This window comes from Mytilus edulis, chromosome 4, assembly GCF_963676685.1.
Source record: "Mytilus edulis chromosome 4, xbMytEdul2.2, whole genome shotgun sequence".
Taxonomy (NCBI): Eukaryota; Metazoa; Mollusca; class Bivalvia; order Mytilida; family Mytilidae; genus Mytilus; species Mytilus edulis.
In genome coordinates this window covers 87622316-87647122 of record NC_092347.1, presented here as the reverse complement: position 1 = coordinate 87647122, position 24807 = coordinate 87622316, and the positions used below count along the sequence as shown (strand labels likewise).

Genomic DNA, 24807 nt, shown 5'->3' with positions numbered 1-24807 from the left:
TAGTGCACCTTTCCGGTTTCGGAGAACAAAATAGACAAGTAAGACACATGAAATCGGCAACAGTTTATATTCAAACAGACGAAGGCGAAAATATACCACTAAATGTACTAATTATTCCTGAAATTGCAATGCCATTACAAATTCACGTGAAATCAGTTACTAACATGAGACACTTACGAGGACTAAAATTAGCACATCCTGTATCGGACGATGACATGTTCGAAATTGAAATACTAATCGGAGCAGATTATTATTGGAGTATAGTTGGAGATGACATTATTAGAGGTGAAGGACCAACCGCCGTTGAATCCAGGCTTGGATACCTCCTATCAGGACCCACAATGACAAGTACATGTACCACAAGTAGGAGCTCTATTCTTAATGTTATCGTATCACACAGGACAGAGGAATTAAACCTAGAGAAATTCTGGGAGATTGAATCGCTTGGAGTTGAAGATAAGACCGCAAATACTGAAAACGACGAATTTCAGAAAATGTACGAAGAAACAGCAATATCTTACAATAACAACAGGTATACAGCTAAACTTCCGTGGAAAGCAGAACATCCACCGCTACCAACAAACAAAGCGGTTGCTTTCAGAAGGACTGAGAGTGTATTTAAACGTTTACGGAAGGAACCAAAATTACTTTTAAAATACGGAGAAATAATTGATGAGCAGGAAAAGCGAGGGTTCATTGAGAGAGTTGATAACGAAGAAATCAAACAAAATATCAAGCTGCATTACATACCACATCACCCAGTAAAGAAGGATTCAGTCACGACGCCAATCAGGATCGTATATGATTGTAGTTGCAAACAGACACCAGATAGTGCTAGCTTGAATGACTGCTTACTGAATGTACCGCCTAAATTAAATGAAGTCACCGCCATATTACTCAGATTCCGCTTGAATAGGTATGCAGTATCTACAGACATCGAAAAGGCGTTTCTAAATGTTGGACTGGACATTGAGGACCGGGACGTAACTAGGTTTTTCTGGTTGAGTAAACCAACAGACCCAAACAGCGATTTAACAACCTACAGATTCAAGTCCGTACTATTTGGTGCTACATACTCGCCATTTATATTGAACGCCGTATTATCAAAGCACTTGAATAACCATCCATTTGATTTCACGGAAAAACTTACCAAAGATGTATATGTAGATAACATTGTATCAAGCTTTGAATCAGAAGAAGAACTGTTGAAACACTTTAAACTCGTTCGTAGTTTATTTGCAGATGGAGGATTTAATTTGCGCTCATGGGCCTCGAACAGTCAACTATTACAAGTATTAGCAAGAACCGAAAACGTTATTGACAAAGATCAACTAATCAAAATCTTAGGATTACGATGGGATACAACCAGTGACACATTAGGATTTGTTACGCCTAATCTGGATACATCAGCACTAATAACAAAACGCGAAGTACTAAGACAATCATCAAGGATTTATGACCCGCTAGGAATATTAAGCCCAATAACCGTCCGCAGTAAAATGTTAATGCAAAACATATGGGAGAAAAACTTCAACTGGGATGAATTACTACCTGACTCAACGATCACAGAATGGGTGAATATCAGAAAGGATATACAGGAAGCCACAAAGACAGTTGTTCCCCGGCATTATTTTGATAAAAGTTCAGGTACAAACAACGACAACGTTATACATGTATTCACGGACTCTAGTATGAAAGCCTACGGCGCATGCGCGTACATTGTCGCAAATGGAAAAAGTTCTTTAATAATGGCAAAGAACAGAGTAGCACCTCTGAAACAACTGACAATACCCAGATTAGAATTGATGGCTGCCGTAATTGGAAGCAGACTTTTAGCACACATTAGGAACACTTTGCAGATAACCCGTGCAGTTTTATGGAGTGATAGCCAGATTGTTTTGACCTGGTTAAGTTCAAAGAAAACTTTAAAACCATTTATTTCAAACCGCGTTAAAGAAATTACAGAGCTAACAGAAGAGTTGACTTGGCGATACTGTCCAAGTGAGTCAAATCCGGCTGATTTACTGTCAAGAGGGATAACCATAGACAAGTTCAAAGACAACAGACTTTGGATGCATGGCCCAGATTGGCTCACAGAAGAAGATAATTGGCCGCAAAGGACAAATTGACACAACTTATCATAATGGACGCACATGTAACTCATTTTCATTCAGAATTATCGAGTACCGTAACATTACTACGCCAAACCTATTGGATACCATCGATACAACAAGTTATCAAGAGCATTATACATAAATGCGTGATCTGCAAGAAAGTTGCTGGTCGACCGTATTCGGCTCCAGATCCACCTCCTTTACCTAAAGACCGACTAACAGAAGCACCCCCGTTTACAGTAACCGGGGTAGATTTTACTGGCGCCTTGAATGTTAAAACCACAGATGGACTTACCAGTAAAGTATACATTTGTCTATTTACTTGCGCAAACACTCGTGCTGTACATTTGGAAGTAGTGATGAATTTATCTGAAGAGACATTCATATTTAATTTAGCGTTTCGAAGATTCGCCAGTAGAAAATCATTACCAAAAATTATGATTTCAGACAACGGTACAACATTCATTGCAGCTGCAAAGCAATTAACAAGATCATCATCCGTTATAGAAAAACTAAATAACTTCGGCACTACATGGAAGTTTATACCAAAAAGAGCACCGTGGTATGGTGGGTTTTGGGAGAGGCTTATAGGACTAGCGAAGAACTGTATCAAAAAGGTATTAGGACGTTCATTGATTCAGATTGAACTATTAAGAACCATTGTTACGGAAGTTGAAGCTATACTCAACGACAGACCTTTAACATACGTATCATCCGACCCGTTAGATGAACCGCTCACCCCGTCCCACTTACTTTATGGACGTAGAATAACATCACTACCTTACCCTACGAATCAGGAATTGGAACATTCACAAAATGATATGACACATAAATCTACGAATAAACTGTTTAAGATGAAAACACAGATTATTCAAAGTTTTTGGTATAAATGGAAACATGAGTATTTAACAGCTCTTCGAGAATATCATCGCAATACAGGGAACAATAAACAGCTGGTCAGCATAGGAGACGTGGTACAAATCTATGAAGATTCGCCGAGGATCAAATGGACACTAGCCGTTGTCGAAAAACTCAATGTAGGAGGAGACGGACTAGCAAGATCTGCCGTCATACGGACCAAAAATGGACTAACATCGCGTCCGATCACAAAACTATACCCACTTGAAGTTAGTTTGAATAGCGATAATGACAATTCAGACTGTGCAACTAAAACATGTCGCAAAGCTAAAATGGTTGCCATGGAGAAGATAAAGAAATGGACTAAGTGAATTATACAAAGACTTTAAATGTGTTAATAGCGAGATTCAATTTAGTTTTTCATGGACATTAATTCATTTGAGAAATGCTTAAAGTTTACAGTTATTTTATTTTCTTAATGGCTAAATTCAATGTAATTTAGTAATTTTTTTGCTAATTTCACGGCCCCCAGTATATCGTAAATACCGCACACTGGACGTTTACTATGTGCCGCGCTTAATGTAACGTCACGTCACCTTGACGTGTTACTATGCTTTTCTAATACATCTATCAAATAGTCAAGACGTCTTTTATTTCTATCACCCACTTTATGATAAAGAGGTTATCAGCAACGTCATAAAATGTGAGAAGAGGGTACCAGCAACGCCATCATGTGTAAGAAGAGGTTATCAGTAACGTCATAATGTGTAAGAAGAGGTTATCAGCAACGTCATAATGTGTAAGAAGAGGTTATCAGCAACGTCATAATGTGTGAGAAGAGGGTATCAGCAACGTCATAATGTGTGAGAAGAGGTTATCAGCAACACCATCATGTGTGAGGAGAGGTTATCAGCAACGTCATAATGTGTAAGAAGAGGTTATCAGCAACACCATCATGTGTGAGGAGAGGTTATCAGCAACGTCATAATGTGTAAGAAGAGGTTATCAGCAACGTCATAATGTGAGAGGAGAGGTTACCAGCAACACCATCATGTGTGAGGAGAGGTTATCAGCAACGTCATAATGTGTAAGAAGGGGTTATCAGCAACACCATCATGTGTGAGAAGAGGTTATCAGCAACGTCATAATGTGTAAGAAGAGGTTATCAGCAACGTCATAATGTGAGAGGAGAGGTTATCAGCAACACCATCATGTGTGAGGAGAGGTTATCAGCAACGTCATAATGTGTAAGAAGAGGTTATCAGCAACGTCATAATGTGAGAGGAGAGGTTATCAGCAACACCATCATGTGTGAGGAGAGGTTATCAGCAACGTCATAATGTGTAAGAAGAGGTTATCAGCAACACCATCATGTGTGAGAAGAGGTTATCAGCAACGCCATAATGTGTAAGAAGAGGGTATCAGCAACGTCATCATGTGTAAGAAGAGGGTATCAGCAACGTCATAATGTGTAAGAAGAGGTTATCAGCAACGTCATAATGTGAGAGGAGAGGTTATCAGCAACACCATCATGTGTGAGGAGAGGTTATCAGCAACGTCATAATATGTGAGAAGAGGGTATCAGCAACACCATCATGTGTAAGAAGATGGTATTCTAATGCAACAACGTTTGTAACGTTCATTTTGATTGGATAACGTCACTTTCTTACATGGCATCAATTGACAATTTGATGCTATGGGACGTACGCGCAAGCGCAGACGGCATATGACAGATTTTAAATACATGTTTTAACGTTGTTTTCTGTCAGTTTCATTAGAATGGAGATAACAATATTGTATTTTAAGCTCCGACGGCATCAATTTGGGATTTGATGGTCGCAAATACCCGTTTACTGTCTCGTAAGAAGATGGTATTAGCAACGTCATAATGTGTAAGAAGATGGTATCAGCAACGTCATAATGTGTAAGCAACGGCATAATATTTGAGAAGAGGTTATCAGCAACTTTATAATGTGTGAGGAGAGGTTATCAGCAACGTCATAAAATGTGAGAAGAGGGTATCAGCAACGTCATAATGTGTAAGAAGAGGTTATCAGCAACACCATCATGTGTGAGGAGAGGATATCAGCAACGGCATAATGTGTAAGAAGAGGTTATCAGTAACGTCATAATATATGGGAAGAGGTTATCAGCAACGTCCTAATGTGTGAAGAGCGGTTATTAGCAACGTCATTAAGTGTGAGGAGAAGATATCATCAAGATTGCAATTTGTCAAGGTTTTGCAGCAACGTCACAATGTGTGGAAATTATCATTAGTTAGGGTTACAGTGTGAAAGAAAGTGTTTCCAGCAAGTTTACTGTCCCAGAGTTATGATGAGACGATTAAAGCTGTAACTTTTCTCATTGACAACATTTAGGTTAGTTTCGGTAATTAATTTTATGGACAGGTTGTAGGTATCCTTATGTGCACCAATTGTGTCCCTTTAATAGCGGAATCGATCCTGTACTTTTTTGAATCACACATACGTTTACGGGAAAAGTCATTTAAGATCCGTCTTAATCCTTTAAATTTACACTTCTTAGATTGTGCCGGTTTAACATCTTTGGCGTCTGTCTGCTAAGTACCGAAAGTGACCTTTTCCGAATATGACTGTTTTGCCGAGTGTTAATTTGCATTGCTATACGTGAACAGCGGTACATACTGCTGTTGTCTATATTTATACACATATATATGCACATACACGAATCTACATGTTTTTAAGCCATGTACGAATGACATTTATATTTCGAGACAATGTATGGTTATTCTATATTTAGTGTAAACATATTTTATTAATTATATTCAGGTACATACATAGGCATTACATAATAATACAAGTGAAATAATTAATAGGATCCAGAAACAAGCTGTTAGCTTATATTAATCCGTTTCCTGAAAATATTTCATTTCTATATATAAAAATATTACATATTATATTTAGGACAAGAAAATAAATTAAAACTAATACAAAAGATAAAGTCAGTCAACCGGGAGGAATGGCGAAATTTATGACTGACACAGAAAAATGAAGGTATGAAGAGTATCGTCAGTTATTATACCTCATTTATAAAATAAAGGCACAATATGTTTACTCTTGTTTTCAAATTGCAAGCGTTGAACTATTGGACCGGTCAATAGTTTCCAACTATTGGACCTCGGTAAAACTATTTGACTGCAAGCATCATTATATTTCGCGGAATTACAAATGCAGCTACTGGATTGGCTAATGTTGAGAAAACTGTGGGAGTTACGATGTCGCGATTTACCTATTGTATGACTTGTATCTAGGATTTACGTAACCGTTGTCAGCAGTGCATGTGTAACGGTAGCCTTTAAACCATTCAGAATATATATGAAGTGAATATAAAACAGTATGGTTGTGTTTCTACTTTTTTAATTACGATAGTCGATTTAGCCCGACATTTGTTGTCTGTTGTCTCTTTCGGCATAATAAAACACTTACTTACTGGATATTCTTGGAATAGTAATTCTGATGTCCCCTCGGATACAACTATTGCCCTCGGCTACGCCTCAGAGCAATAGTTACACCTCGGGACAATAACCTTACTATTCCACTCATACCCAGTCAATATAAGTATACAAATAATCTGCCTTGCTAGAGACCTACTACAGAATCATCAAAGAGTTGTTACAAGGGTTATTTAACATGCAGAAAGCGTGGCATACTTTCAACATTGGACATCACCTTCGCTATAGCCAATGGTTACGATTCCGATCGCATTTAATATAAATACATATCATCTAGCAAATACATCCCGTAGAGTCAAGTGGACAGACCTTGTGCATTTTTGCCCTTATAGTAAAGTATAGATGGGTTCGAGTAAGAAGTAAGATTCAAGTAACTATATGTTTATCAACAAAAATCCACTGGTAAAAGATCACCATATTTGGTTGTTATGACATCGCAACTTACCTCTTGATTCTGGCAAGTCTTTGACAGCAAGCGATCAACATTTGAATGTAGCATCGATGGGGGGATTATCATATTCGGACGACATTTTTTTATGACATCCGGGCTGTAAGTCAGGTATGATAACTGATACATCGACTGACAGGAGAACTTATAGTCTGGTGGTTTGAAACTCTGTTCCCCAACGCATGTGAATGGTTTTCTTCGTTTGACCTAAGAACGAAAATGTTGCTGTTAATATACATGCATTATTGTTCATAAACTTGAAAGCCTTAATATAATAATATACCCGTAGAAAAGGGCAAGTATTTTGATAGTACCATACATATCACAGACATGGGACAGATATATTTATTTATACTGTCCTGTTTTGTTGTTATACATCCAATGGTATCATTAATTAGTTTTATCCTACAAGAACAATCCTGTTTTACTGTGGTGGTTTTTTACGGCTGTCAAATTATATACATTAGCGATTGCGGAAGGATGTGTCCGGGGACTTTACAACATCTAACCAAAATAAGGTCCGTTTGATCTACATATCACGTTTCATTGACTCGGTTCAAGTTTTTTTTAATCAATGCAAATTACAGGTATATGATATAACAATAAACTATAAAATCCAGACGTTAAGAAATTAATACATATAGTGCAATGCTTAAGGAGTTATACAACCAAAATTGGCCCAAGGGAATAGCAAACTTCAAAGGTAGTCTTTGATGAGGGTGGGGGAGACTTTCACAACAGTATTAAGTGATAAGTTGAACCTTGCAATATTAAGATATTGCTTGTTTTTGTATTGAAAATTCAGTTACCTCTTTAGGACAAAAATCTGAAGCATATGTAGTTTTCCTATATGTCTTTTCCCTAGTAGTAATCTCATTTTGTAGATATTTATATTGCTCATTTTCCTTTAGCTTCTTTTTCTCTTTTTTCTCTCGACCTGTCAACTGCAAGCACAAACGGTTGTTTGATTAATTTAATTTTGATTGGTAATTTTAATCTTTTGTCTCAATACACAATTTTGCTATGTAACAAAACAAAACCATCAATTAAAACGCACACATACTTTTGTATCGTCTTTACAGAATTAATTTATTTAAAATAACTTAAGAAAGTATCAAATAACACAAACATTACTGTTACTGTAATTATAGTACAGCGGCTGATATTAGAGTTATCGTTTCTTTTAATCTGATATTGCTTCAAGTTTCGCTACATGTTGGCATTCTTAAAATTGATATTATTAAAAAAAATATATTAACAAGTAACTGCATAAACGATTTTCATAAAATAGATATCATAAACTTTAGAAATGTCTGAAGTTTTATTGTTTATTTGGCCATAATTTTCGTGAGGTTTGTTTTCATTTTCTAATGGGTTAAACACAAAAGCACATTTTTACGATTGTAATTTGGTTAGAATACATAGCAAAATTTTTAAGAAATATTTTTCTTTGTTTTCACCTCGTCAGAAAATTAAAATGAGCATGCATAATATAATATAATGGCCAAATAAACAATAAAATTTTCAACATTTCTACATATTATGGTATTCATTTGATATAAATCAGTATTGTAGTTAGTTGGTAATATATTTTTGAAAAATATTGATTTTAGTTGAAATGATAGGACATTTTTTGACTGGGAACTATCTTTACTGCTATGACTGCGACGTCAAACTGTGACATATCGGGAAACTCGGATGACGTTACGCGCGATGTTCGTACCTCATTGGAAAATCGGCGTAGTTGGCAAGATGCAAGTCCAAAATCAAAATATATTATTATGTGATATCATATTCATTGCTATTGTACGTATTTTAAAAAATAATGTTTTTTAAAATAGAAACGAAAAAAATAATTGTTGAAACTATGTTTTATGCTGCATGCGACAAGCTTCATTAAAAAAAACCGGCTATTTTTAGGCTGTCCCGCGTAACATATTTCATTTATTGTAACCACAAAACTATGATTTTCGTCTAAACTGTTTAATATTTTGAAAAACGTTTTTTTCCATTATTCAACAGAATGGTTCATTCAGTCTTTTATGCATTTTTTACGACGTTATAATGACATCATAGAAAAAAAGGGTTACATACTTCAAGGGCAAATCTGTCCGGCTATTGGTACTTTACGGAACGGAACGGAACGGAACGGAACGGAAAAGAATTTCATTTAAGGTATCCAAAGGGGGCATTTATCAAAATTTCGAAAAATCTTTAAAACAAAACAAACTTTAAAATTTCTGTGTTTTACGGTTTTCCATATACAAATAACACAAATGTATACTTAATCTCATCTTCACAGGTGAAATGTGTAATAATGTATAACATCGGAAAATATTCTGTAGATGAATATGTCGGATTGTCCTGATAAATTATCATGAAATTAACGCATTTGCAAGTCATGCATTATGATATCTAGACTGACCTCACGTCGTCCTTGATTAGAGACAGTGATCAAAATGAATCTGATTTAAACTTTTTAATTTATTTTTCCGTTCCGTTCCGTTCCGCAAAGTACCAATTGCTCTGAGGAATTGGTATTTAACGGAAAAAACGGAAACAGACATCTTTAATGTAATTAAAGCTGTATGATAACAAAAATTGTCTGACACCTCTTTTTGCATGAGTGGTATGTGTTTTAGATAGCATTTTCGACTTGATCAATAATAAAAAATTTAACACAAAGGCAGGTTACACAAAAAGTCTTTCTCCTTCCATCGGTAATTATATTTTAAAAAAGAGGCCTTCAACAGCCCGTTCCGACGATGATTAGAGACAGTGATCAAGTTGAATCTTTATTAAATCTTTTAATTTATTTTTCCGTTCCGTTCCGTTCCGCAAAGTACCAATTGCTCTGAGGAATTGGTATTTAACGGAAAAAACGGAAACAGACATCTTTAATGTAATAAAAGCAGTATGATAACAAAAATTGTCTGACACTCTTTTTGCATGAGTGGTATGTGTTTTAGATAGCATTTTCGACTTGATCTATAATAAAAAATTTAACACAGAGGCAGGTTACACAAAAAGTCTTTCTCCTTCCATCGGTAATTATATTTTAAAAAAGAGGCCTTCAACAGCCCGTTCCGACGATGATTAGAGACAGTGATCAAGTTGAATCTGATTTAAAATTTTTAATTTATTTTTCCGTTCCGTTCCGTTCCGCAAAGTACCAATTGCTCTGAGGAATTGGTATTTAACGGAAAAAACGGAAACAGACATCTTTAATGTAATTAAAGCAGTATGATAACAAAAATTGTCTGACACCTCTTTTTGCATGAGTGGTATGTGTTTAAGATAGCATTTTCGACTTGATCAATAATACAAAATTTAACACAAAGGCAGGTTACACAAAAAGTCTTTCTCCTTCCATCGGTAATTATATTTTAAAAAAGAGGCCTTCAACAGCCCGTTCCGACGATGATTAGAGACAGTGATCAAGTTGAATCTGATTTAAACTTTTTAATTTATTTTTCCGTTCCGTTCCGTTCCGCAAAGTACCAATTGCTCTGAGGAATTGGTATTTAACGGAAAAAACGGAAACAGACATCTTTAATGTAATTAAAAGCAGTATGATAACAAAAATTGTCTGACACCTCTTTTTGCATGAGTGGTATGTGTTTTAGATAGCATTTTCGACTTGATCAATAATACAAAATTTAACACAAAGGCAGGTTACACAAAAAGTCTTTCTCCTTCCATCGGTAATTATATTTTAAAAAAGAGGCCTTCAACAGCCCGTTCCGACGATGATTAGAGACAGTGATCAAGTTGAATCTGATTTAAACTTTTTAATTTATTTTTCCGTTCCGTTCCGTTCCGCAAAGTACCAATTGCTCTGAGGAATTGGTATTTAACGGAAAAAACGGAAACAGACATCTTTAATGTAATTAAAAGCAGTATGATAACAAAAATTGTCTGACACCTCTTTTTGCATGAGTGGTATGTGTTTTAGATAGCATTTTCGACTTGATCAATAATACAAAATTTAACACAAAGGCAGGTTACACAAAAAGTCTTTCTCCTTCCATCGGTAATTATATTTTAAAAAAGAGGCCTTCAACAGCCCGTTCCGACGATGATTAGAGACAGTGATCAAGTTGAATCTGATTTAAACTTTTAAATTTATTTTTCCGTTCCGTTCCGTTCCGCAAAGTACCAATTGCTCTGAGGAATTGGTATTTAACGGAAAAAATGGAAACAGACATCTTTAATGTAATTAAAGCAGTATGATAACAAAAATTGTCTGACACTCTTTTTGCATGAGTGGTATGTGTTTTAGATAGCATTTTCGACTTGATCAATAATAAAAAATTTAACACAAAGGCAGGTTACACAAAAAGTCTTTCTCCTTCCATCGGTAATTATATTTTAAAAAAGAGGCCTTCAACAGCCCGTTCCGACGATGATTAGAGACAGTGATCAAGTTGAATCTGATTTAAACTTTTAAATTTATTTTTCCGTTCCGTTCCGTTCCGCAAAGTACCAATTGCTCTGAGGAATTGGTATTTAACGGAAAAAACGGAAACAGACATCTTTAATGTAATTAAAGCAGTATGATAACAAAAATTGTCTGACACCTCTTTTTGCATGAGTGGTATGTGTTTTAGATAGCATTTTCGACTTGATCAATAATACAAAATTTAACACAAAGGCAGGTTACACAAAAAGTCTTTCTCCTTCCATCGGTAATTATATTTTAAAAAAGAGGCATTCAACAGCCCGTTCCGACGATGATTAGAGACAGTGATCAAGTTGAATCTGATTTAAACTTTTAAATTTATTTTTCCGTTCCGTTCCGTTCCGTTCCGTTCCGCAAAGTACCAATTGCTCTGAGGAATTGGTATTTAACGGAATCAACGGAAACAGACATCTATAATGTAATAAAAGCAGTATGATAAAAACAAGTCAGACCCTTCTTTTTTGAATGAGTGGTAAGTGTTTTAGATAGCATTTCGACTGGATCAATATTTAAATAAACAGCTGCGCCATGAGCGCATGATACGCCCGTCGTCTTGTGAAAAAACATAAATCTTTTTTGAATAACACAGGGTTGTACAGGATGTCATGCTTAGTATATCCTGACTCATTCCTTATTCCCGCTCAATAGGAAGATTGTACAAGATGTATTTGGAAACCCGACGCAACATTAGCCTGTTAAGTTTTAAGCAATAGAGATACAGCGCAACATGTGAAAAAAAAACCTCTTTTTTTACAAAATCTCAATAACTCGAAAATATAAAAATGAATCATCACCAAAAAGTATACAGATCTTTAGATTAATATAACAAAGAAGTGTGTAAAGTTTTAAGCACACCCCCGGAACCCCCCCCCCCCCCCCCCTGGATCCGCCACTGAATCTGTTTTTTTTTCTCCTATCTCCTGATGACAGCTGGTGTGTCCGTAGATATTGTTTAAATTTTCTATATTTTCACTTTTTAATTAGTTTACCTGCACAATGGCGCAGAAGCAATATTTATTTTTTGGCGCAAATGAAAAACTACAACTTTTAAGAATTGGCGCAAAAGCAATGCGTACTTAAATAACAATCAAATTTGACCGTGCCCACAAAACGATTGTTCAAATTACGAATAGTTTCAGCTTAAAATCCATGGCACTCTAAAATGTAGATTTTTTAAATCACATAAATTCCATATCGATATACGTATATTTGGATCTATGCAATATGTTTATCTGGACATCAGCATGCTAGCTGTAATGACTCCCATCTATTCTTTGCGGGCATTAAATAATGGACTTCATTAAAGATAACCGTTTTATTTATTGTCATATAATCCACTCTATTAACACAATGTAGCATGAATAACAAAGGTATGCTGGTGTTCAATGAATGATTACAAATGATGACAGGTAAGTATAACTCCAAACTGAACGTGAACATCAAACGGTAAAAAGCTGAAAGAACAAATAAAAACTCAATATAAAACCTATCAATCAAAAAGATTTGCCAAAACATACAAAAATACAAAGTTGGCTTATGACACTAATTGTGTTCCATACATTCACATAAAAAATACAAGTATTAACAATATATCAAGTTTGTAACATAACTGTGAGTCAAAACTGGTGTGTTCAGCTTTTAATGTGTTGAAAACTCGACAAGTATCAAACATTATGTATGCAAATTATGACACGAATTGCTTTCCATACTTTAAAAATAACGAAATGATGGGGGTGCTATGAATCATACAAAAATTACCAAAAAGGGTATTTGAATGTTTATAGAACATTTTTATAGTGTAAATGTTGTATCTGTGTGTTTACAAGTAATAACAAACGGTTGTGAAACAATAAAACAAATAATCTGGTGAAGTGGCATATTTGTCATCATTGTCATTTATCCAACGTTTTATACGTCATCAAAACACAATACATGTTATATATGTTTACAATAAACAGTTCTTCAAATTGTCAATATGCTATAAACGTACACTGTGCCGGAATCTGGCAGATATATCAATAAATGATGCTGAATCATCAACGTGAGCATGTAAATAAGGGGAAATTACAAAGGAGGGGAAAGTAACAAAGAAGATAGTAAATGTAAGTCAACTTTCGGAAACATCATGAAATAATTACGGACGAGTCAGTACACTAGCTTAGTTCCGTCATTTCAATAACATGGATGGCAATATGTTTGATTGATCTAACCATACGTTAACCAGTGTCCTTTGAATACAGTGATCATGCATGATGTGAACATTTTTTTCTATAGACATAGGTAGATTTGATTAATCCAAATAATATAGGTATAAAGCATACCGGTGTCCATGCAATTCATAATGCAATACAACAATATATAGAAATAAATTATGTTTTTTTTATGAAATGTATGTGCTTATGCAACATTATCAAACTGCTGTAATGCATTAGTTATAAACTTTGAAAGAACCGATGACTTTTCATTCGTTTTTAAACTCAAATGTACTTAAATAGCACATTTTAAACCGTAAGAAATTGGTTTATCTCTCGAAAAAACCTGAACTGTTCTCGAAAAAACCCGAACTGCTCTCGAAAAAAACTTGAACAGATGGAAATGAATATACCCTTAAAATTGCATTTTAATTACAATAACTAAAACTTTTGTTATAGCATATGTAAATGTAAGGATATAAAGACATCATGTGTGCATGCTCTTTGAAATTTGCATTGGTATGTGTATAGAAATTGCTTTTTTCTATATTTTGGCATAAAAGCATTATTAGGCCAAATCAAACTTTTTTAACTGCAAAGTATGTATGGTTGGCAACATCCTTTCATCACAAATACTTACTTAACTTGTTTGATCTTGTAAATTTAGTTTAAGCATTTATTTTACGTGTTACAGGAAAACATGTCTGTTTGTTTACATTTTTAGTCATAATCTCTCGAAAAAAACTGGACGCTCTCGAAAAAACCCGATCTCAACCGGACACTATACCTACGGTGGTAATACTGATACGTATTATTACATATCAGTAAAAAAAATCTACAAACAGTATGTTAATAAAGAGTTATGAAGTAAAATGTACATGGGCACAATCACAAAAAATACATAGAATAATACAAATTATCAATGAACAGGTGTTATATGTCAGTTTGGTATGGTCAAGACGTTTGGTAAAGATAACATCCTTTTAAGAGAGTTATCTCGCCTTAACCAGTTATGGGGTTTTTCGTATTGCGGATTGCATTCCGTATTTGTATGATATGTTAGTTGATTTGTTCTCTTGATTTATTGTTACCATTCCATGTAGATGTGTTTTTGAAGAATAGAATTTATTAACTTGAATATTCGTTTATTATCTATGCCAGAAAGGAGCATTAAACAGGGCTTTACTTGACAGTGGATGTAGAGTCTGCAACAAAAAACGAATCATAGTATATTTTTAGCATTCTTTTAAACACATACAGTAGACGACTTTAGTTTTAATACCGATTTTGCCGCAAATACTAATATTCTCTTAGAAATCAAAGACGGTTACTTCGAAGTCGATAATAGGGCTATCTTAACTAGTTATCGTAAGTGTATACTAAGATAGCCGTTAAATTGTTTTGATAACCCACGAGGGGATTGCAGATACTCTCTTATCACCATCGTAATCTTCTTGTAAAGCGTTTTCTCTTAAATGAAACTTAAGATAGGTTTTCATGATACAGGGGCCCGCGGTAACAAGAAACTTCTCTTAAAGTCTTCGTAAGTCATAGTTTACGATTACACAAAGAATGCATTAAGGGTCCTTTTAAGAGTGTATCAAAAAGCATTCTATTTTCGTTCTTTTCTTTCCCATAACTTCGTTTGATAAAACCCTTAAAACATTCTTAGTCTAAGCGCACTTATTAATTTTCGGACTTATCCGACAACGTTTTCTTTGAAATTCTTTGATTTACATGTTAGTTTGTCCCGAAAAAATCTAGTGAAATGTTTGTATCGTAGGGCTATCATGACTAGCAGTGACACGGACAGTGAATTAAATGTATGCAATTACTTTTGCAAATAATCTTACATGTTTTCAATTTGTTTCTTAATCCGTTATAAATCAAGAGGACTTGAGCGGCCAAGCAATACACGTACAGTTTCATTCCCTGACATTCCTCATGTGTAAAATAAAGGTCATTTTCATTCTAAGATAGGTTGATGTGTGGGTAGAACCGCACTTACATTAAAATGTTTTTTCACAAGACGACGGGCGTATCATGCGCTCATGGCGCAGCTGTTTATTTAAATATTGATCCAGTCGAAATGCTATCTAAAACACTTACCACTCATTCAAAAAAGAAGGGTCTGACATTTTTTTATCATACTGCTTTTATTACATTATAGATGTCTGTTTCCGTTGATTCCGTTAAATACCAATTCCTCAGAGCAATTGGTACTTTGCGGAACGGAACGGAACGGAAAAATAAATTAAAAAGTTTAAATCAGATTCAACTTGATCACTGTCTTTAATCATCGTCGGAACGGGCTGTTGAAGGCCTCTTTTTTAAAATATAATTACCGATGGAAGGAGAAAGACTTTTTGTGTAACCTGCCTTTGTGTTAAATTTTTTATTATTGATCAAGTCGAAAATGCTATCTAAAACACATACCACTCATGCAAAAAGAGGTGTCAGACATTTTTTTTTTATCATACTGCTTTAATTACATTAAAGACATCTGTTTCCGTTTATCTGTTTCCGTTTTTTCCGTTAAATACCAATTCCTCAGAGCAATTGGTACTTTGCGGAACGGAACGGAACGGAAAAATAAATTAAAAAGTTTAAATCAGATTCAACTTGATCACTGTCTCTAATCATCGTCGGAACGGGCTGTTGAAGGCCTCTTTTTTAAAATATAATTACCGATGGAAGGAGAAAGACTTTTTGTGTAACCTGCCTTTGTGTTAAATTTTGTATTATTGATCAAGTCGAAAATGCTATCTAAAACACATACCACTCATGCAAAAAGAGGTGTCAGACAATTTTTGTTATCATACTGCTTTAATTACATTAAAGATGTCTGTTTCCGTTGATTCCGTTAAATACCAATTCCTCAGAGCAATTGGTACTTTGCGGAACGGAACGGAACGGAAAAATAAATTTAAAAGTTTAAATCAGATTCAACTTGATCACTGTCTCTAATCATCGTCGGAACGGGCTGTTGAAGGCCTCTTTTTTAAAATATAATTACCGATGGAAGGAGAAAGACTTTTTGTGTAACCTGCCTTTGTGTTAATTTTTTTATTATTGATCAAGTCGAAAATGCTATCTAAAACACATACCACTCATGCAAAAAGAGGTGTCAGACATTTTTTTTTATCATACTGCTTTAATTACATTAAAGATGTCTGTTTCCGTTTTTTCCGTTAAATACCAATTCCTCAGAGCAATTGGTACTTTGCGGAACGGAACGGAACGGAAAAATAAATTAAAAAGTTTAAATCAGATTCAACTTGATCACTGTCTCTAATCATCGTCGGAACGGGCTGTTGAAGGCCTCTTTTTTAAAATATAATTACCGATGGAAGGAGAAAGACTTTTTGTGTAACCTGCCTTTGTGTTAAATTTTGTATTATTGATCAAGTCGAAAATGCTATCTAAAACACATACCACTCATGCAAAAAGAGGTGTCAGACAATGTTTGTTATCATACTGCTTTAATTACATTAAAGATGTCTGTTTCCGTTGATTCCGTTAAATACCAATTCCTCAGAGCAATTGGTACTTTGCGGAACGGAACGGAACGGAAAAATAAATTTAAAAGTTTAAATCAGATTCAACTTGATCACTGTCTCTAATCATCGTCGGAACGGGCTGTTGAAGGCCTCTTTTTTAAAATATAATTACCGATGGAAGGAGAAAGACTTTTTGTGTAACCTGCCTTTGTGTTAATTTTTTTATTATTGATCAAGTCGAAAATGCTATCTAAAACACATACCACTCATGCAAAAAGAGGTGTCAGACATTTTTTTTTATCATACTGCTTTAATTACATTAAAGATGTCTGTTTCCGTTTTTTCCGTTAAATACCAATTCCTCAGAGCAATTGGTACTTTGCGGAACGGAACGGAACGGAAAAATAAATTAAAAAGTTTAAATCAGATTCAACTTGATCACTGTCTCTAATCATCGTCGGAACGGGCTGTTGAAGGCCTCTTTTTTAAAATATAATTACCGATGGAAGGAGAAAGACTTTTTGTGTAACCTGCCTTTGTGTTAAATTTTGTATTATTGATCAAGTCGAAAATGCTATCTAAAACACATACCACTCATGCAAAAAGAGGTGTCAGACAATTTTTGTTATCATACTGCTTTAATTACATTAAAGATGTCTGTTTCCGTTGATTCCGTTAAATACCAATTCCTCAGAGCAATTGGTACTTTGCGGAACGGAACGGAACGGAAAAATAAATTTAAAAGTTTAAATCAGATTCAACTTGATCACTGTCTCTAATCATCGTCGGAACGGGCTGTTGAAGGCCTCCTTTTTAAAATATAATTACCGATGGAAGGAGAAAGACTTTTTGTGTAACCTGCCTTTGTGTTAATTTTTTTATTATTGATCAAGTCGAAAATGCTATCTAAAACACATACCACTCATGCAAAAAGAGGTGTCAGACATTTTTTTTTATCATACTGCTTTAATTACATTAAAGATGTCTGTTTCCGTTTTTTCCGTTAAATACCAATTCCTCAGAGCAATTGGTACTTTGCGAAACGGAACGGAACGGAAAAATAAATTAAAAAGTTTAAATCAGATTCAACTTGATCACTGTCTCTAATCATCGTCGGAACGGGCTGTTGAAGGCCTCTTATTTAAAATATAATTACCGATGGAAGGAGAAAGACTTTTTGTGTAACCTGCCTTTGTGTTAAATTTTGTATTATTGATCAAGTCGAAAATGCTATCTAAAACACATACCACTCATGCAAAAAGAGGTGTCAGACAATTTTTGTTATCATACTGCTTTAATTACATTAAAGATGTCTGTTTCCGTTTTTTCCGTTAAATACCAATTCCTCAGAGCAATTGGTACTTTGCGGAATGGAACGGAACGGAAAAATAAATTAAAAAGTTTAAATCAGATTCAACTTGATCACTGTCTCTAATCATCGTCGGAACGGGCTGTTGAAGGCCTCTTTTTTGAAATATAATTACCGATGGAAGGAGAAAGACTTTTTGTGTAACCTGCCTTTGTGTTAATTTTTTTATTATTGATCAAGTCGAAAATGCTATCTAAAACACATACCATTCATGCAAAAAGAGGTGCCAGACAATTTTTTTTTTATCATACTGCTTTAATTACATTAAAGATGTCTGTTTCCGTTTTTTCCGTTAAATACCAATTCCTCAGAGCAATTGGTACTTTACGGAACGGAACGGAACGGAAAAATAAATTAAAAAGTTTAAATCAGATTTAACTTGATCACTGTCTCTAATCATCGTCGGAACGGGCTGTTGAAGGCCTCTTTTTTGAAATATAATTACCGATGGAAGGAGAAAGACTTTTTGTGTAACCTGCCTTTGTGTTAAATTTTTTATTATTGATCAAGTCGAAAATGCTATCTAAAACACATACCATTCATGCAAAAAGAGGTGCCAGACAATTTTTTTTTATCATACTGCTTTAATTACATTAAAGATGTCTGTTTCCGTTTTTTCCGTTAAATACCAATTCCTCAGAGCAATTGGTACTTTACGGAACGGAACGGAACGGAAAAATAAATTAAAAAGTTTAAATCAGATTCATTTTGATCACTGTCTCTAATCAAGGACGACGTGAGGTCAGTCTAGATATCATAATGCATGACTTGCAAATGCGTTAATTTCATGATAATTTATCAGGACAATCCGACATATTCATCTACAGAATATTTTCCGATGTTATACATTATTACACATTTCACCTGTGAAGATGAGATTAAGTATACATTTGTGTTATTTGTATATGGAAAACCGTAAAACACAGAAATTTTAAAGTTTGTTTTGTTTTAAAGATTTTTCGAAATTTTGATAAATGCCCCCTTTGGATACCTTAAATGAAATTCTTTTCCGTTCCGTTCCGTTCCGTTCCGTTCCGTAAAGTACCAATAGCCAATCTGTCCCACGGGGAAAAAAATGGGATTACATATTTGAGAATCAAAAAACATTTATCCATAATGGAAAAAGGTTAGTATTTGTATTTACTACATCAATGTTAATTTGCTTAATTTTATGAATTTAAAGACAAATATCCTGGAAAAAGATATATGGTAATTTATGGACGATTTATCAAAGGCTTACAAGGTTGTCGCACCGCCTTTTTTCGACGTCAAAACGAACTCAACTCAAATTTACGTCAATTGTTTGCTTATCAGTGCTCTTGTAATGATAGAATTTGATGATTTTTAAAAATGTTATTTTTCTTAATTTTTCAAAAATCTAAAATACGTCAATTTTAAATAAGTAGTTAAAAAGCATCGTCGATTTTGCAGTCTTACAAGAATGTCGCACTTGCTTAAAAACAAAGTTTCAGTCAAAGTTTTTGTTTGAACGTTACGAAATATTCGCGACGTTGTGTTACGCTTACATGTACGAACATCGCGCGTAACGTCGATGCATTTTTCGACTGATTCTTATCGTTCAAACTTATTTAACTTCAGGACGAGTCCATGGACCCCCTATTTTTAAAAAAGACATTTGGTTTGATTACGTATGAAGATTATTTGTACCAATTTTCACGAAAAAGTCAATGATGCATTTTTTTTTAATCTGATAAATATGCAGCAAAAGATGACGTGTTTTCTGCGTTCATGGACATTTGATTGATTTCAGTTATTTCTAAACAAAACAAAAATCATAAATTTGTGGTATATTATATAAAACTAATTACAAATGATTTAACAAACAGCTTGATTTTACCTTTAAAAACAAAAAAAGTTCTGCATTTCTGTCGGAAGGAAAAATACGTCCACAAATTTGAATTTTGACCTCATTTTAGCAAAAAGTGGCACATTTTTTATTTAATCAGGTAAAAAAATAGCCAATTTGCAAATGTTCATCAAAATTTCAATATGGGATTAAAACTATCGTATGCCGTTAATAATTTCCATGATAAAAAAAACCCATCGCTTCCAACATTTGTTTTTGGAAATCCACTTCATTGAAAAACCAACACTTAGAAATATATGTTTTCTGTTTGAAAGTAATATTATTTTACACCGTGAAATTAAAATGAAATAGAATTAATCAAATGTGCATGTCTCTCGAAGGGCTGGTTATTATCATTTATACAAGACCTATCAGTTAAAAAAAATTTGTTAACAAAAAGTCTTGCCACCCAATTCTCAACCCTTTTCACTTGGTCGTTTGGTGGAAAGTGCCTGCATGGCAACTTCTAACTTTTTTAATGGTGTTCTTTTTGCTAAATAAGTTTAACGAGCATTTTAGATTTTGAAGTTGTTTGTCACCTTGCTCATTCAGTTGAGCTAGTGTCACCTTTTTCCCAATGCTACATATGTTGGAAAACATTATGTAGAGTAAATTTTATAACTTTTCAGAAACAAAGTGCTTTTTTTCATTCATTTAAGTCTGGTCTTTCTACTCCTGTAAAGGAAACAGAATTTCTTCTGTTGTGTATTATTACCGTAACCTTTGGCGGAGCATAGTCCATTTTGTAAGTTGTATCCGACTTCATTGTGGCTGCGACCTCATATTTATTGCTTTTTGGACGTATAGATGTTCTTGGTTTCTGGAATGGCCATTTTCTGTAGACCTGTTTAATGAGAAAGCCTTCAATGATTCAACATTTTATTATGTTGTATGTATATATACAAGTAAGTGACCGTCATGTTCTGTAACCACGACCTCAGTTGGCATTGATTTAATTAATAACAATACAATGTATTATATTTTATTATACTTCACGTTAAAATGCAATATTTTGATTGGTTAATACTAGGTTGTTAATTTACTCTATCGCATGGCTGAGCGGGTGAGCATTTTTTTTTATGTGACCCTCTCGTCTAGACCAATCAAAATCGACAATTTAAAGGCATTGTTTGATGTAAATTCGATTCATCAAGGTATTAAAGACAATGCTTAAGTTCTACGTTTTGGCTCAGATTCTATAATTTGACTGAAAATAAAAAAAATAAAACATCTTGCTTCACTTCTGTTGATTTTTCTAATACCTGTAACGTTGTTATGTACATGACGTCATAGAACATACTTTTAAATTAATTCATCTGTAAAAGACAATAATGACTGGACATCCAGTATGATAAAGGTATCCCTCGAAAAAGCATTGTCAACCTTGATGAACAAGATGTTTATGAAATTTTACAAATAACTTCGGTTGATCATTTCTGACCAGTTTATATAAAAATAAGAAGATTTGTTATTACTGAGTACGAGACAACTATCCAGCAGAGACCGAATGGTTTAGAAATTAACAACTGTATGTCACCGTACAGCCTTCAACAATAAACAAAACCCTTGCCGCAAAACAGTTTTAAAAGGTCCCGAAATGACAACTCTGAACCTATCCAAACGAGATACGGCCAAATGAACGAAATAAAATACGATATGCAGCAACAAACAAATACTAGTACCACGGATTTACAGGATACTGACCATAAACAGGCACATACAGTTACTTACAAATAGTTCCGATCCAATAACAACAAAGAAAAAGAGCATTATCTTAAACTAAAGCATCAATCAGTACACACAAAAAATATCAATGGATTTAGTTTTAATACGTCATCAACAGCAGAGACAAACATGACCTTGTGCATTGCCAAAATACGGGTATCAACGGATTGTAGAACCGTGAATGTCTATCTATTATACGTTTTTTGAGATAATAACCAGAAATGCTGAAATTCGTCTTTAAAGCACAAAAAAACTCCATAGTACAAACATTTTTTGTATTACTAGTAAGCCGTTAAAGGTCTATATAAAAAATATGAAATACACAAATTCAAATGGTATACGTCTGTTTCTGTTTAAAAGTTATTTTTTTCGGAAATGTATTGAAAGATAAACTGACATCTCTCTCAATTCAGTCATGAAGATACAATTTACTTAGCATATTTTGCGAGTATATAATTTTATCAATATTGACTTTGTTTTAAAATTTCAAGGAAAAAAACAGTGGAAGATATCGTCTGTATCATTAACTTGACTTTTATTACATGTAAAGACGTTTATTTATCAATGTTGGCTTTTGTTTTCGTTATATTTCTTCATTTGCTTTCAGAAATGTACTCCGTGTTGCGTTGAGGTGCATTGTCACCTGATTGCTATACAAACCTGTGTATATTAGTATATGACCATAAAGTAAATCAAACCTACCGCCTGGTATTCGGATACACTGTCAATTTTCTTCGACTTATAGTTCTTTGCTTCAAAATGAGGAATGCCCCTAAAAAAAGACATTTATTTAAAGTCAGTTTAATTCATGAAATAATGAACGTGCATGCTTTTGTTATCGTATCATGGCACAATGCATGTTGTTTTTTTAAAACACCGAATCTGAATCTGTCTCTTACCTAGGTTTTAATTTGTAAAGTTATATTTATTGGTGCAAATCCCAGTCATAGCGTACCACTCATTAGAACTATTGATTGATTGATTGTTTGATCTCCAGTTGCATCCTAGTATAAAGTTTAAACAGTGCACCATTTTTTAGGGTTCGCTGGCACAATATCCTTGCCCTTACCTGGTGTTACAGTACAACAAAAAATGAACTGACGAAATCAGTTGAAACGGGAACTTCGTGTCCGTATATACTCCATTGGTGTAAAAAGGGAAGAGACGTATGATTGTCAAGAGAATCAGATAACATCGTAAGGAGGCCCAAATAAACACGGCAGTGCTGAAGGAAACAACTTGAGGGGGATCTTATTTTTTTGTCTTAATTCTTTGACTGTTTAGACTTTCTTATGTGAAACTGAAATTTAGAATATGAATGTCAGTTATTGCTTTATATATATATAGTAGATTAGAGTAAAATCAGTTCTAAAGGGTAAACTTCTTTTGCCGTATGACTAAACAGTTCTTCATTATTTTAAGCAAAAACATCATCAAGGTAACGGTAATTATATTTAATTTCCAATTAATTGGTTTCAGACGAATATTTTCTACACTGTGTAAGTGTGGCCATAAACTGTGGATCATTACAATACAGGAACAAGTCGCCATTTAAGAGGGCGCAATTAGTGCCCATATGAAAACCTTCTACCCTTTAGATAAGCATACTGCCGAAACTTACATAGTTTTTGTCAATAATATAATTGATAGCTTTTATCATCTCATTACTGCTCCATTAACAATATTGGCTTTCTTTTACTTTAAGGGTCCCTATACTTTAGAGGTAGGGTTCATTCATGGTAATGGTTAGGTTAGGGGCTGTTTTAGGTTAGGGTTAGTATTTAGTGTTAGGGCTAGTGTTATGGTTAGGTATGGGTAAGGGTAAGATTGGGGTTTAGGATAGTTAAGTATAGCTCTATAAGAGTTGGGACCCCTAAAATAAAAGAAGGCCACAATATTTGTCACATTTACCTCTTTTTTATTAGTACATGTAAAATGATATATGACCCCTTTTTGTTGATTACTGTATTTGTCAACGTAAATGACATAATTACAAAATACTAAGCAAACTCATTTATGCTTTTAATGATATTGATACAATTTATTTCACAATTTGCCATAAGTAGCTTTTCACTGCAGCAAAAGCGTTCCAGATTGTATTCCAGACAAAAGGGGCTATAGGCGATATCCTCAACTTGGGATGCTTGGATAGATTTGAATTAACGACCAGTTAAAATTCATTTAATAGATTAGTATTTCAACAAATACTGTATGTACCAATTTACAAATGATATCTGCACTGAAGCACATACTGTTGTCTCTCTTTCCCCCTCACTCTCATAATCTCTCTGGAAATTAATCGACTAAGTTTTTTATATTTTTTTTACCTTGGATTCTTCACTGGATCAACCACGACGATAATTTTAGAGCTGGACATTCCTTAGCGGTACGCGAAAAACGGACGTTGATTTTTTTCTCCTCCCTCACCCGCATCCACTTCAACTCCCTTCGTTACCGGCTCAACAATGTGACGTTAACGTCTTTGTGATGACCAAGTGTATAGCAACGGTCAAGGAGATCAATGGTGACGTCACCCATAGCGTAGAATAGTTTGGTTATTCTTTATTTATTTCTAAATCTGTATTAGTTGCATTAAACGTACTGATTATCAAGTTTTCTTTGGTTTTGTTTAAAAATATTTTATATTTCTCCCAAAAAAAAATGGGAACGATTGTTGTAAAAATTATAACTGAAACGGCAACTGTTTTAAAAAAAAATATATACGTTTTACTTATATATGAGTTATCAATACACGCGTATAACTGCATCCAGCACTATAATG

At 34.2% G+C, this 24807-nt stretch overlaps 1 protein-coding gene and 1 long non-coding RNA gene across 3 annotated transcripts in view; both read right to left on the bottom strand.

The window, feature by feature from the left end:
- LOC139520903 (stabilizer of axonemal microtubules 2-like) overlaps positions 1-24519 on the bottom strand; it is a 32255-nt gene extending 7736 nt beyond the window's left edge. Inside the window, exons 1-5 of one of the 2 annotated variants that reach the window (XM_071313935.1) lie at positions 24353-24519; positions 22728-22797; positions 21016-21144; positions 7720-7854; positions 6908-7117 (exon numbers count right to left, since the gene is read on the bottom strand). In XM_071313935.1, coding sequence (XP_071170036.1) covers positions 6908-7117; positions 7720-7854; positions 21016-21144; positions 22728-22797; positions 24353-24402 — 594 coding nt within the window. In that variant the 5' untranslated portion in view covers positions 24403-24519. The remainder of the gene's footprint in view (positions 1-6907; positions 7118-7719; positions 7855-21015; positions 21145-22727; positions 22798-24352) is intronic. The other variant, XM_071313936.1, reaches the window with a different exon arrangement.
- On the bottom strand, positions 12673-13437 carry LOC139520904 (uncharacterized). The gene is made up of 2 exons (XR_011663977.1): positions 13363-13437; positions 12673-12826 (listed from the first exon to the last, which is right to left on the bottom strand). It is a non-coding gene; the product is annotated as an uncharacterized lncRNA (long non-coding RNA).
- Positions 24520-24807: the final 288 nt, after the last annotated feature.